Source organism: Puccinia triticina, chromosome 4A (genome assembly GCF_026914185.1).
Source record: "Puccinia triticina chromosome 4A, complete sequence".
NCBI classification, from domain to species: Eukaryota; Fungi; Basidiomycota; class Pucciniomycetes; order Pucciniales; family Pucciniaceae; genus Puccinia; species Puccinia triticina.
In genome coordinates this window covers 6,653,910-6,667,138 of record NC_070561.1, presented here as the reverse complement: position 1 = coordinate 6,667,138, position 13,229 = coordinate 6,653,910, and the positions used below count along the sequence as shown (strand labels likewise).

The 13,229-nt window shown below is 45.4% G+C and overlaps 4 protein-coding genes across 4 annotated transcripts; all 4 read left to right on the top strand.

The window, feature by feature from the left end:
• Positions 1–4,539: 4,539 nt before the first annotated feature.
• On the top strand, positions 4,540–5,075 carry PtA15_4A730 (uncharacterized protein; the record flags this gene model as incomplete). The annotated part of the gene is made up of 3 exons (XM_053168644.1): positions 4,540–4,595; positions 4,690–4,866; positions 4,946–5,075. 3 exons carry the CDS (start codon positions 4,540–4,542, stop codon positions 5,073–5,075), a joined length of 363 nt encoding a protein of 120 aa, XP_053019832.1.
• A 213-nt stretch (positions 5,076–5,288) lies between these two features.
• PtA15_4A729 (uncharacterized protein) lies at positions 5,289–6,256 on the top strand (the record flags this gene model as incomplete). Its single annotated transcript, XM_053168642.1, has 3 exons — positions 5,289–5,465; positions 5,542–5,870; positions 6,130–6,256. The coding sequence occupies 3 exons, from the start codon at positions 5,289–5,291 to the stop codon at positions 6,254–6,256; spliced, it is 633 nt and encodes a 210-aa protein (XP_053019831.1).
• A 1,016-nt stretch (positions 6,257–7,272) lies between these two features.
• PtA15_4A728 (uncharacterized protein) lies at positions 7,273–7,763 on the top strand (the record flags this gene model as incomplete). The annotated part of the gene is made up of 3 exons (XM_053168641.1): positions 7,273–7,280; positions 7,412–7,602; positions 7,705–7,763. The coding sequence occupies 3 exons, from the start codon at positions 7,273–7,275 to the stop codon at positions 7,761–7,763; spliced, it is 258 nt and encodes an 85-aa protein (XP_053019830.1).
• A 513-nt stretch (positions 7,764–8,276) lies between these two features.
• Positions 8,277–10,809, top strand: PtA15_4A727 (uncharacterized protein; the record flags this gene model as incomplete). The annotated part of the gene is made up of 15 exons (XM_053168640.1): positions 8,277–8,508; positions 8,581–8,637; positions 8,708–8,803; positions 8,876–8,944; positions 9,013–9,108; positions 9,177–9,236; positions 9,306–9,398; positions 9,459–9,527; positions 9,601–9,684; positions 9,755–9,823; positions 9,928–9,993; positions 10,061–10,228; positions 10,320–10,385; positions 10,474–10,638; positions 10,721–10,809. The coding sequence occupies 15 exons, from the start codon at positions 8,277–8,279 to the stop codon at positions 10,807–10,809; spliced, it is 1,479 nt and encodes a 492-aa protein (XP_053019829.1).
• Between the last annotated feature and the right edge of the window lie 2,420 nt (positions 10,810–13,229).

The window sequence follows — 13,229 nt, the reverse complement described above, 5'->3', positions numbered from 1 at the left end:
GGAAAAGGGGCTACAGTAGTAGCAGGGGAGAATATTCACAGCAAACTTACAGTTTCTGGGCGGTGAATGGTCTGGGGGATCTTTTCCTGAGGGCCAAATAGGCCTCTATTTATAGAGGGGACTTTAGTGGGTGCAACCACTAAGTCCTTTTCTCCCTATGGGAGTATCCTGAGGTGTAGACGTGAACAAGGCTTGGCTGTGGGCAATTTATTTGTATTATAATAGACTCATTTCCCTGACTCTGTCACATGACATGTTTATAACCAATTGTCATGTGAAAGAGCTTCAGTAGAAGTCTACATAATGTTTTCACCGGGTATTTTTACACAAATAATATTACTCTTTAATGTACAGTAGTTTAATTTTATGTATTGTGTTTTGAATAATTCTTGGACATTTGGGTAATCCCCCCCTCCATCACAAAAACACCAACTTCACTTGATGTATGCCAAAAATGGGGTTCACTCACAGATTCTACTCATATCCAGCTACCAGTGCCTCCCAGACCCCAAAAGTGTGGCTTTTAAACTTTCCGGTGCAGAACTGATTTTGGAAAAGTGTCCAAGCTTTTTTCAACACACAATACTTTGTTTATTTTACTAATTTTTTGTATGTAATACTTTTCTGGGCGCTTTCTGGGGCCAATTCTTAATTACACAATTAGTACATGAAGGGATAGGAATAAGGGGTTACTTTAATTGGGTGACCACCCTTAATTTATGATGAGGAATCTGATTCTGCAATAATAATTCACTAATTATTATTATTTACTAAGCTATTGCAGTCTTTTGGATACTTGATGTATCTCTAGGGCTGACACCATGTGGGATCCAAAAAAAAGAAAGAGGTTATAAAATGTATCAAAATATATTCAGAACATAAAACAGTTCTGCTATCTTTAGGGGGTGGCTTAGAAAATTTTAGCTTTTGCTGAACTTTTGCTAGCAGACAATTTCTGCGCGTGGCTAGTAGCACAGCAGTTTTCCCGCTGCATTACTGCTTTTTGGTCAATTCATGTAGTGTTCAACTGCTTTGCTGCACTAAAAGCCACTGTTTTTTAGTGTAGCACAGAAGATACACCATTGGCACAAAGTAAAATTGTCTGGAAAGTCTTGAACTTAGCATTGGCGCAACAAGCAAACCCAACTGAAACCAATGTGCCAATGGCAATGGTTACAAATCCTCAGCTCAATTTATTTTCCATGTGTCTCCAAATGGTGGGCCCACATTGCTCCCACAACTACATAATGGACTAGAGAATGTACCAGCAGACCCAGGTACTGCACCACTTTTCTTCAAAGGAAAACAAGCACCCAGCACCACCTCTGGCACCCTCTGGCGGGAGCAGGCGGTGTACCAGCAGTACTTTGGCCTTATTGCCCAGAAGAAATTCCTTCCGGACAACAAGGCTATGCAACCTTGTTGTCCCAAAGGGATCTCTTCCAGGCAACAAGTTTAGTTGATTCCTTCCATAATTCCATACTTGTTGCCCAGGGGCTAGATCTGGCGGTCTGGTGCATGGGCTCAGGGGTGGGCAGGTACCCAGGTACCACAACACTTTCAAAAAAAAAAAAAAACACGGGCACCTGACACCATCCAGCGGATGCGGGTGGTACCTGCCAACCGGTCCCCGCCCTGGTTCTGCCGGCACATTCTCTATATGGATTGATATAATATTGTATAAAAAATTGAACATAGCTCCTCAACTGCCGCGCCATGTAAATGGTATCCCAGCCGCGGCAGCTGGCATAGTTGCCCCCGGCCCCTCTTCCCTTCCCAGCCAAGGGGACTGTGATTCCGCATCCCAAACAGCTGCCGATGTTTCCCAGTCGGTAAAAACAGTGAAGGCAAATGGCAAATGAGCCTTGTTTGCCATTTCACAAGGTGACTTATCCCCATTATGCTCAACGTTCTCAGAAACTTTATAAGAAAAACAAATGAGAGTAACTGGACTAACTCTGATTTCCCCTTCAGCCGCTGAACCAACGGAAGCTGATCAGTCAGCCAAACCGTGCAATAAGAAGCCACGTCAAATGCTAGGTAACTAATTCATTTCCCTCCAAGCTCTCAGAAACGTGATCATAAACCCAGATAAGAGCAACCAGAACTAACTTCTTTTTGCATTCAGGTGAAGATTCAGCAGTGGATAAGCATGTGCTCCAGTGGCCGCATGGGAAATTGCAATGCCTTGTCTGTCTCAACCAGGGCGTTGTAAAAGTGTATGAGAGGAAAGATCTTTACAACCTGAGGCGGCACATAAGGGGTCCGCATAAAATTGATCCGGGATCCTCGCGTACTTTTTCTCATTCATCAATTTCTGCAGGCAAAAGAACTCCAGCACTCAAGATTTTTATTGTGTTTTGGACTCGTACCAGATGAATGCACGTTCCATCCTTGCGATAGAACTTACAAGCACTTAAGCGACCTGGTGAAACACCAGGCGAAGTGTAAACATCGTCCTTAGTCACCTCCGGAGGTTTAAGCCAAGAAAAAACAATTCACAGGAGCAAGGGTTATCCCTCTGGTCACAGCTTTCTATCATGAGCCTTCTTTCTGGACAGCACATCCTGAGACAACAACAAATAGCGGATATATCTGCATAGGAGAAGCTATTATTTTTCTAGAAATCACATCCTGAAACAATAAAGATAGCGGATATATACGCATACAAGAAAGAACCTGCGAAGTCATGCGACTTGATCTCGCCACAGTTGGTCATCAATGCCAAAGATAAACAGCGTGACAGGGAGTCTGAAGGGGATATGTACCAAGATCACGTTCCGAAGCAGACTGAGATTGATCGGAGTAAGACGAGGATGAGAAATTTGCTGTTGATGGATGATGGTTGCATCTTCCAGGACCCAATTAAATAGCAAGCGAATCTCAAACGCGAGCTGAGAGGCGCAGAAGCTAAGCGAACAGAAGTAAAGGCAAAGCAAGGAATGGAAAGAAAGGTAAGTAAATGAAAGGAAGGAAAGGAAAGGTAAAGGAAAGGATCGCATGAGAAGTGCAAGGAAAGGAAAGTAAAGTGAAGTGAACGGAAAGCGAATAAAACAAAAGGAAAGACATGAAAGAGATCTCGGTGACATACAAAAGGAAAGGAAGAAAAGTAAAGGAAAGGAAAGTGGATAATAGTGAAAGCAAGGGAAGAAAGATAGGAGAACAAGACTATGCATCCCTCAGAGTCATGCTTATGCGCTACGTCACTCCCAGCAAATTGCATCAGAACTCCATACGTATTCCTGTAACGTACGTTCGCCCATTGGAAGATTTCCCTTTGACTCTGTAGAACAAGAAGGAATTCTTCCATTGGACGACTGACTCGAAAGGGGCGAGGGATGGAGCACGGCAAAGCACCAGCACCCCGATACAAAGCACATTTCATCCCCAGTGGGAGGCTCATTACAGAGTCAATTTATGTTTTCAGCCCTTTTTCTAGGGTCAGCTGAGTGACCGTTTATCCTCAAGTACATACATAGCTTTTTCGGGATGAAAGTGGGTCGGGTTGGCCCGTCGGTGACCTGCGCCCCGTCGGGTTTGGGGCCGGGTTCGGCTCGGCTTTGGCTTCAGAAACTGCAGTCTGGCCCGGCCTGCGCGGTTTCCGGGTCGGGCCTGGGCTGCTATTTTAAGCTCAGGTCGACCCGCTGACTTACAGACCCGCCTTGAGAGGCTATGGGCCGCCGCCTGAGTCGGGTATCCGGATCCTGGAGACCCGGAGATACCCGGTCGGGTATCGGGCCAGGTAGATCATCCATCACAATGTGATAAATCATTTTTGGACGTGTGTTTGAGGCTGGGAGTTGTAAAGGCGGGTACCTGGGTTGAAACGAGGACGCCGATTGATGGCGATGCCCCAAATGGGAAACATTCCGACACCGGGTACCGGGTACGCCGGTCTCATGTCGGCATACCTGGTACCGGGCCCGACCTCTCGGGTCTAATCTTTGCCTATGAGGTCTCAGTCTTACTTCTGACCGCTCTCCTGGGTCACGTGCACCGCCACGGAGGAACCATAAAACTTGAGTGCTGACTGAAGTGAGATGTTCAATTAGAAGATGAAATTATTGAGCGCGTTATGTTGGGAGACGTTCTGAGATGTTGGCATCCGGATGCCGCAGAGTTTAGATGTGCCATGCAGGTGTCATGCAGTCTCGGGTACCCGAGACGACGCACCGGGGGAGGATCAGACTCATCTGAATAAATTCGGACGAGCTGAAGCCTGAAGGTCAAGCAAGGGAAAGATGGGTAGATACAGGTATGTAAGTCATCGCTCAGTTTCCCATTATTCCTTCAGGTGAGCTTATGTTTGTAACATTTCTGAACTGACCATCCTGTCTTTCTCACCGATCTCAAACTCAGGCGCAACGTAAAGAGTGGGATTGTGCTACCACCGTCCCCTTACGTTCGACCCCCAAGGCTCCAACCCGTCGGGTGGCCTTGACATGAGGAAATGTGTGGACCCTTGTCCGGAGTATGAAGTGGTAATATTCGGCCGGAAATTCCGCGAATCTTTTGGGATCCTCAATCCAAATCAAATCGATGAATGACCGTATGTCTGACGCCCTTCTGCCCATCGCTACTACTGTGTTCGATATGTGAGCTTAACACCACACATACCAAGTTATACCACCCTGCGAAAGGCTTTTCCTATGGATCCTAACACAAATTGCTTTTCTTGTTGTGCATCAGGACCCATCGACCGCTGATCAGACGAGCGCTTGTGGCCGCTCTCTTGCGAAATCTCTCGCGCCTCGGGCAGGCCGGCCAAAGCTTCGAGGCAAGCGAAATATTGCCAGACCTCCACGTAGATGATTTCATCTTCAGGCGGGTGGCTCAAAAGAATGCTGCCACTAAGCAAAGTGTAAGGTTTCTCAGTTCAACATATAAGCTCAAAAACCGCATTGCAAAACATGTGGCTCACCTTAAATGTCCTTCTGTTTTCCAGGCCATACTCTATGCACATACCCGTTGACATCCCGTCACTCAAACGAGGCAAAAGTGATTGTCGATTCATTCGAGGCGCTATCGAGCTTTCATATTGCTTTATGGAAGTTGATTCCACCGCGGCCTACTAATACCACGAAGTAAGGAACTTTGGATGCCTTGAGCTGTTGCCGCATACCATAGTAATCCGTGGGGAGCTATGTACAAGCGTCAGCAAAGAATATCTGGAGTCAGGACATCGGGGATGAATCATGTCAGCGTGAATCTTGTCGGCTGTGATCAGCCTTCACTTAAGTGAAATCAATGAAATGAAATGAAAAACATTATAAAAATGAACTGAACTCATGTTTTGCGCCTCAGGAGCTGTCGCGAGTGAATCCAATTTCCCCATACTGTGCCATTTGATTGGAATTCGGTACCATTTCTTTCAACTTGGCCCTACTTTAAGATACTTGAGTGTTTCGCGCCTGAGGGACTGTCGCGAGTCTGTTGGATTTTCCCACAAAATCTTCTTCGTTGAAGTTCAGTATATTTCCCTTCAATTTGGCCGCATAGTGAGAGATTGTGTCTGACGTGAAGGTCTGACGATCCCCAAAGCCAAGCTTCGTCTTGTTCGTGTCGAAAGGCCTCAAATCACTCAAACCGAGCCCGCGTAATCTGCAAATACGCCAGATGATGAGAGGAAATACGAAGGTAAAACGTCTTTACAATGAAAACAAATTTACTTTGGTCTTGCGATATGCCTATAAGAACAGGACAGGGGCACATGAGAACCCCGAAGCCAATCTGATCCGGCAATCGAAGGAAACCCGTGATACTCGGCGTTTTTGGATGAACGGATGCCATGGCCACGATAGCGATTGTGTCAGTCTGCCACCCGAACACAAATTTGAGAAAGTCATACCAGGAGTGGGGATATCAAAATTGTAAGTTCAGAATCATTTCGCCCCGCAGATTGGAATGGATTGTGCCGGCGTGCGTGAGGTGGCTCCGACGATGTCCGAAGCCTCGGACACCAAGCTTCAGCTCTCTCGGATGAAAGACGTTCTTGGTGGGACTATGATTACTACCAGCAGTCCGGCCAATTAAGAACCCAACCTGCGATATGCCAATCAAGCGAAGAAGATCTGGGACAAGGCGGTCGTGAATGAGGGCCCCAATGCTAAACTGGTCGGACAATTGCAGGAAGAAGTCGATACTCTGCGGCCTCGGACCACGGAAGGTCATGGCCAAGACACCTGTGCTGTCAGTCTCTTGCCAGAGGAACAGGTGTCTTGATATCAAACCAAGAGCGGAGAAATCAAGATCATAACCAAAGCCGCCATTCAATTAGCTGGGTAGAGTCGAGTTGTTTTGTCATTTCTTCCCTTCCAGTGTAGATGCATGACCGGACGCTGAGCGATTCAAAAATTCAATTTTTTTTTGTCTGTTTTCGGGGGAGCTTAGCAAACATTGTACCAACATCAAGAAGACCGTTGGATGAATGGTTGCGCCGGCGCCGGAGATGGATGTGGTTGTGACTGTAAGTTGGTCGTGGTGCGACCTCGGTTCGTGCACGTCTGTGATCTTAATGTATTGACAGCGTCGCCACGCGCGGCATGGACTGACTGCTGCCCCTCTAGACCCCACTGGATCGGTGACCCCCAGGACCTCACCCCACCAGATCGTTGACTTCCACCCTGCAGCTTTTTTCGGGAGACCGGGAGCTCGTTGGTTTCTCCGGTGTAAAAAAATATAAGCGCCTCACCTTACGAATGCAAATAACAATGGCGCATTTCTGTGATCGTATGTTAGTCTGTCTTCACCGCGGCACAACTCCCGTCATATACTAACTACTGCATTTCTACAACTGATCAGGTCTTTGATCCCCAGACCCTAAGTTGAGAGGGATGGCAAGGGGCTGCATTACTGGTGCTACCTGCCGTGGCCATTTTGACCGCCGTCACTGCAAAATACATTTCGTCGAGGACACATGGATAAAGCACCACAAAAAAAAACATCATCATTTCAATCATGAACCACAATCGGTCAGAATATTGCATGGAGTTGTGCAGGGAGTGGACTTTTCATCAAATCATTTGTACTTTTTTTTCATCACTGACTGTTTGTAAATACTTCACGCAGAAAGTTTGTAAACCTGCCAAATACAATGCCCAATAGAATTTCAACTTTCTTTCCAACTCAGTCACCTCCAACCAAAAAAATCAAAATAAAAAACTGGCAGCGCTTTACGTAACCAAAAACAAACTTCCATAGCAACGAGATCGGGGTACCCTGCCTCCTCAGTCCTCTGAATTGGAGGTGGGTAGATGTTTGCAAGCTAGTGCCATGACTGTGTTCGTATGTTTTTCTGGTGTTAAATAAAGTTTAGACTCGTACTATTGTGGTGGCCACACAACAAGTGGTAGCCGGACACCATTGCTCCCCAAACAGACTGCTTACATGACCTGGCCATATCTTTCCTTAGGTCCACAGGGTATATCGATGCCTATTGCAATACTCTACAGCACCTCAGCTCTGGCCAAGCCCAGGGGAGTCCTAGGGTAAAATTCATGGCTCAAAAAGTCACGCCTTTGAGCTGGCTGCTGTATGTTGATGTTCTCTCCTCAACAATATCGGTACTAGGGGCGAGTACAGTGCAATCCTTGGAGGCATTGTGTAAGTAAAAAGTAACCATGAGATGTTCAACTTAAGCAAAGTATATTCCACCCTCCAAGCACTATATGGCAGATCCCCTCAGACCGGAACAATAAACAGTAGGGCGAGTCACCGAATTCGATTGTTCCGCCTCCAGAATTTTTCCCACCAGCGATCAATAGATGTTGAACAGGTGGTAACCAGCGCTGTATCTATTTACCTCAGAGAAGTAAGGTAGTTTGGGTGGAGTTAGAGCCGGGGACTTCTGATCGGCTAGAAAGAAAACTGAATACTCTCCCCAAAACAAAGGCGCTGATGGTCACCACCACAGAATTCTTCTCCAGGCTGGACGGACGGAGAGTCAGGGGTTAAAAACTCCCCGGCGCCAAAGAAAAATAACTAAACTCTACCGGCCGAGTGAGAGAAGCGATGAGGCACAGGGCAGATGGATATCGTGTCCTCGTCTATAAAAGAGGTACAGACACGCTGGCAATCAGATTCTCCCAAACCACCTCTTCCACAGACACTCAAAGCCACATCATTCCCTCTTCCACAGACGTTCAAAACCACATCCTTCCTCCCCTTCCACAAGCTCGTCCTTCCTAGCCTTCCAGAAACTCGTCTTTCCTACCCTTCCATAAACACATCCTTCCTACCCTTTGATAAACTCATCCAATCGCACTCTCAATCACTCAATGGAATACTCCGGCTTTGTTGAAGAATATCCATGCAGCGCCTCAGATATTGATAGGTATGCATCTATATCCGACGAGGACGGCAAGTTCTGGGGCTCTGCTCTCCCCGAGCATTTGCGACTACCCATGCCGGTGATTGCACCAGGACTAGCAAACCCAGATGTGCCCATCGCGCCGATGACATCGGGGGAAAATGATCCTTTGCATTCCGAGGTCACTCCGCCTCAAGATGGTGGGTTCAAAATTTTATCATGAATTCCGTTTCGTTGCTGATTCATTTCTGTGACTCACACTTGTAATGCAGACCAATTTCTTATGCCCAACGAGGACAATGCAGCATCTTCGTTGCATGCTTCACATTGTGAGCCTTGAAATTCATCTAGAGTTGTGCAGTATGACTTATAGAATGCTGTGAAACCACGTGTCCGTAGCATTGGCGCCAACAAGCCCAGCTGAACCAATGGGGCCGATGGCACCGCAGTCATCTTCCGACGATGAGTATCTGGCCCTCTTGGAAACTTTAAATAGTGAGACGATAATATTTTCGGGATTTCAACATTGTTGTTGATTCATTTCTGTGACTCGAATCTTTACTGCAGGTCAAATTCTTCCGCCCAACCATGACAATGACGCATCCTTCTTGGATGCTTCATATCTTGATTCATATCGTGAGCCTTGACATTCATTAAAAATTGTGAAGTATGACTGATAGCATGCTGAGGGAACACTTTTGTAGCATCGGCCCCAGCAATCCCCACCGGATCAATAGGGCCGATTTCAGAGCAGCCATTTCCCCTCGAGGAATATTCGAATTTTACGCGCACAATCAATCGTGAGTGATGATGCTCATGATTTCCGCATTTTCTTGACGCACCTTTGTGACTATCATCTCTACTGCAGCCCCATCTTTCACACCCAGTCTGGTCGACGAAAGCTCCCCATCCTCACTGCAATCATATGGTAAGCCTTGCCATACACCTGAGTCCATACAATATAGCTGAAACGACCCCATGGAAAACCTCTTTGTAGCATCTCCATCAACGAACCCGGCTGGATCAAATGCGCTGATACAACACGTGGCGCTTACTCCTGACCAATTCGAACAATTTCAGGCTTCAAATGGTCAGTTCTTAATTCTCTCATGAATTCTGCATGAATGCTGATAAGCTTATGTGCCTTCAGCATTTCCCACTGCCATTCCATGCACGACCAACTTCTCCGAAGGCTGCCCCCCTTTCTTGGCATCAGATCGTGAGTATTCATATGCAAATTTCACTCAGAATTCCGATATCTAATGCGATTTTGTGGAAAACCTCGCCGGTAGCATGGACTTCGACCAACCTGGCAGGATCAGCTGCACCGGTGGCAGTGCGCCCTCAACGCGACTCTTCTAGTACATCCCCGTATGGTCAGTCATTTCTTTTACTTCGAATCCTCCATTATTGCTGATGCAATGGTCTGCACAACCTTGACCACAGCATCGGCGCAATACGCAAACCCTAGTGCATTCAGTCCGCAGGCGATAGGCACACATGATCAGTTTGATGGTTCGTTCTATTTCCCTTCAAATGATGGACCCACATTGTCCCCATTAATACATCATCGATTGTTACTGAGAAATCATGTCTTTTATAATGTCTGTCTACCTCAGCCCGTCAGTTCACGCCCAGTGTAGCAAATGGCGGCCAGGAGACAACGTTCCGGTCCTCACATGGTGGTTCGTTATATTTTGCTGCACAAATATCTGCACTGCGACTGATACAATATTGTCAAAAAATTAACAGTAGCTCCTCAACTGCCGCGCCATGTAAATGGTATCCCAGCCGCGGCAGCCGGCATAGTTGCCCCCGGCCCCTCTTCCCTTCCCAGCCAAGGGGACTGTGGTGCCGCATTCCAAACGACTGCTGATGTTTCCCAGTCGGTAAAAACAGGGAAGGCAAATGGCAAACGAGGTGACTTATCCCCATTTTGCTCAACGTTCTCAGAAACTTTATAAAAAAAAACAAATGAGAGTAACTGGACTAACTCTGATTTCCCCTTCAGCCGCTGAACCGACGGAAGCTGATCAGTCAGCCAAACCGCGCAATAAGAAGCCACGTTGCATGCTAGGTAACTCATTCATTTCCCTCCAAGCTCTCAGAAACGTGATCATAAAGCCAGATAAGAGCAACCAGAACTAACTTCTTTTTGCATTCAGGTGAAGATTCAGCAGTGGATAAGCATGTGCTCGAGTGGCCGCATGGGAAATTGCAATGCCTTGTCTGTCTCAACCAGGGCGTTGTAAAAGTGTATGAGAGGAAAGATCTTTACAACCTGAGGCGGCACATAAGGGGTCCGCATAAAATTGATCCGGGATCCTCGCGTAAGTTTTCTCATTCATCAATTTCTGCAGGCAAAAGAATTCCAGCACTCAAGATTTTTATTGTGTTTTGGACTCGTACCAGATGAATGCACGTTCTATCCTTGCAATAGAACTTACAAGCACTTAAGCGACCTGGTGAAACACCAGGCGAAGTGTAAACATCGTCCTTAGAAATGTATGTCCCTCTTCATCCAAACGTCCCCAGCACCTCTCACTCCTTGTTTTCTTTTCCTAATCATATTTGTGTCAATTCTTTCATTTAGACGGCAACCATTTGCAGGACGAACATCGCAAGGTTTGAGTGTGACCAGGACCCGTCCGACGCAAAATGGTGCCCACTTCCCATGGGCAGGATGATCCGGCTCCAGTCCCCTCAAGGCGGTTGAATCTCTCAATCCTTCTGGCTTGCTTATTTTCTCTTTTTCTCTTGTTCTTCTGGTGCATTTATATTGCTGTAGTTGGAAAGCAGTACTGTATCTGGGTCATAATCTCTTGTAATAAAATGTACAACAGCAGGACAGTTGGATTTTAATTCATATAACACATTTTCCCCAACTGTGCTCCAATATCAAAAACTTATTCAACTTGCCGAAAAGGTGGACTAGCAATACCAAGGCACTTCTGAAGTTGAATAACTGGCCTCACTGGTTTCTCTGCATGTATAACGAACTGACTTTCTTTCCTACATGTGTCTACATGTGGCACTTTTCAAGCTGGTAGACACAGAACCTGTCCAATTGATTGAAAAATTCCACTTCATTGTGGCATGTTGTCTTTGATGATAAAAAAAATACTCTGGTTACAGCAGATTAGGACTAGGCTGCCCCATCCTCAACATCAAATATCCAAGAACATATGACCCTTGAATTGCACTTCTCAAGCAGTCCACCTCCTTGATTGGCCAAAAGCTAGTCATCCATTTTGTTAGGAGAGTCCTGGTGTGCAAGAAAAAATCACAAGAGCTCTTTGATGTAATTTTTCTTTTGGAACCCCTGTTAGAATAATCAGTTTTTGATATGGTCCTTGGCACCTGAAAGTGCTTGCTTGGTGTTTCTTATCTTTCCCTTTGTTGATAGCTGAAGGGTAAAATCTGGGTGCCCCATTGAAGGTATGACTCAAATAAACCTGCAAAAATTACATTATGTGTTAATCTGGATGCTGGACTGTGGTTTTACTCTGTGGTATTGCAGATCCAGATCTCACTTCCAGAAAATTTGGATGAGTTGCACCAATGCCCTTGAAGTGAAATTGGGCTGAATTCAACCTATTAGGACTTGTTTGATTGTAATCCAATTTAAGTTGGGGAATTTATGCAACCCAGTCAGATCACAAATTTCCCTTTGGCTGCATTTTGATCTACAAAGATTAAATTAGCTGGGAATTTTCTTGATTCAAAGCAGACAACTGTGAACCCAATTCCCTCGCCTCAACAGTGGTGTTGCCACACTATCAATAGAAGTACTGTATCATAGCACATCACAGAATAAAAATAAGTTATTGGTGGCTGTAATGTGACTAGACACCAAGAAAGAATGACTGGGGTTAATCACCATCTAGTTTCTATAAAAATTGGGCAAAAATAACTCCTTTTTTGAATTAAGATTAAGAAAAGTGAGTCAAGTATGGATTGAATATAAAAATTTCTTTTGCTATTTTAGTAATTTCTGGGGGAGAGAATTTGTTTGGAAGAGATTTTCAGAATATGGAGTTTTTAAAAAGGTTAATTTTCTTGAAATTACATGATCATAAGGATTATCATCAAGGCCCTGTTTGGAGCCAAAATAATTTATAATTTGGGAAATATATGAGTTTTTTTGCCTTACATCTTATGTGACAGCATCAGGCCCACCAAAACTTGATCAGATTTCACAACAATCCACATTATATCACAAGATTATATAGGCTACAAATGGGGCCTTATATTGGTCAAGAGTAGGTTGTTCCATATAAATAGAATTGTGGCATCCTGTAAAAGCAACCACTCCACTCTTCTTTAAGAATAGCTACCAGGAAAAATGTATATTGCAGAATACATACTCTACCAATATTTTCTGCTAACATTCAGAGCTCCACAGTGAGCCTGATCTTTAGTGTATCAAGAAAGCAATCTCTACAATCCGCAAGTACTCTGCACAATAGGTTTGTCAGTTAAGAGCAAACATTTCTCTTTATAAATTAACAGAATGATTACATTAAGTACAAATAGTCCATTGCCAAGTTATTGAACATCCATCCCTTTTCCCATCTGGCTCCACTTCACTTTCTGCTCCCATGATAATCTGTCTACAACTTCTGCACACTACACTTGTAGCCTTAGAACTCTCCAAGAAGCCCAGCGCAAATCTGCGGTTCTTTTTCTGACTGCTCTAGGAAAAAAGTGGGGAGTTTCCAATCTTAGCACAAGCACAGTGGGAATCTGCTTGAGCTTGCGCTAATCAGACTGTAGCCGCAGCAAGGGCCCCTTTGCTTCACCAAATCAAGTGCTTTCTTCAGTGAAGTGCAGCACTTCACCATTGGCCCTGATGTTAATAATAATTTTGGTGGGGACCAGGGTGACTGAAAGACAGGGAAGCGGTCAAGACTCACAGAGG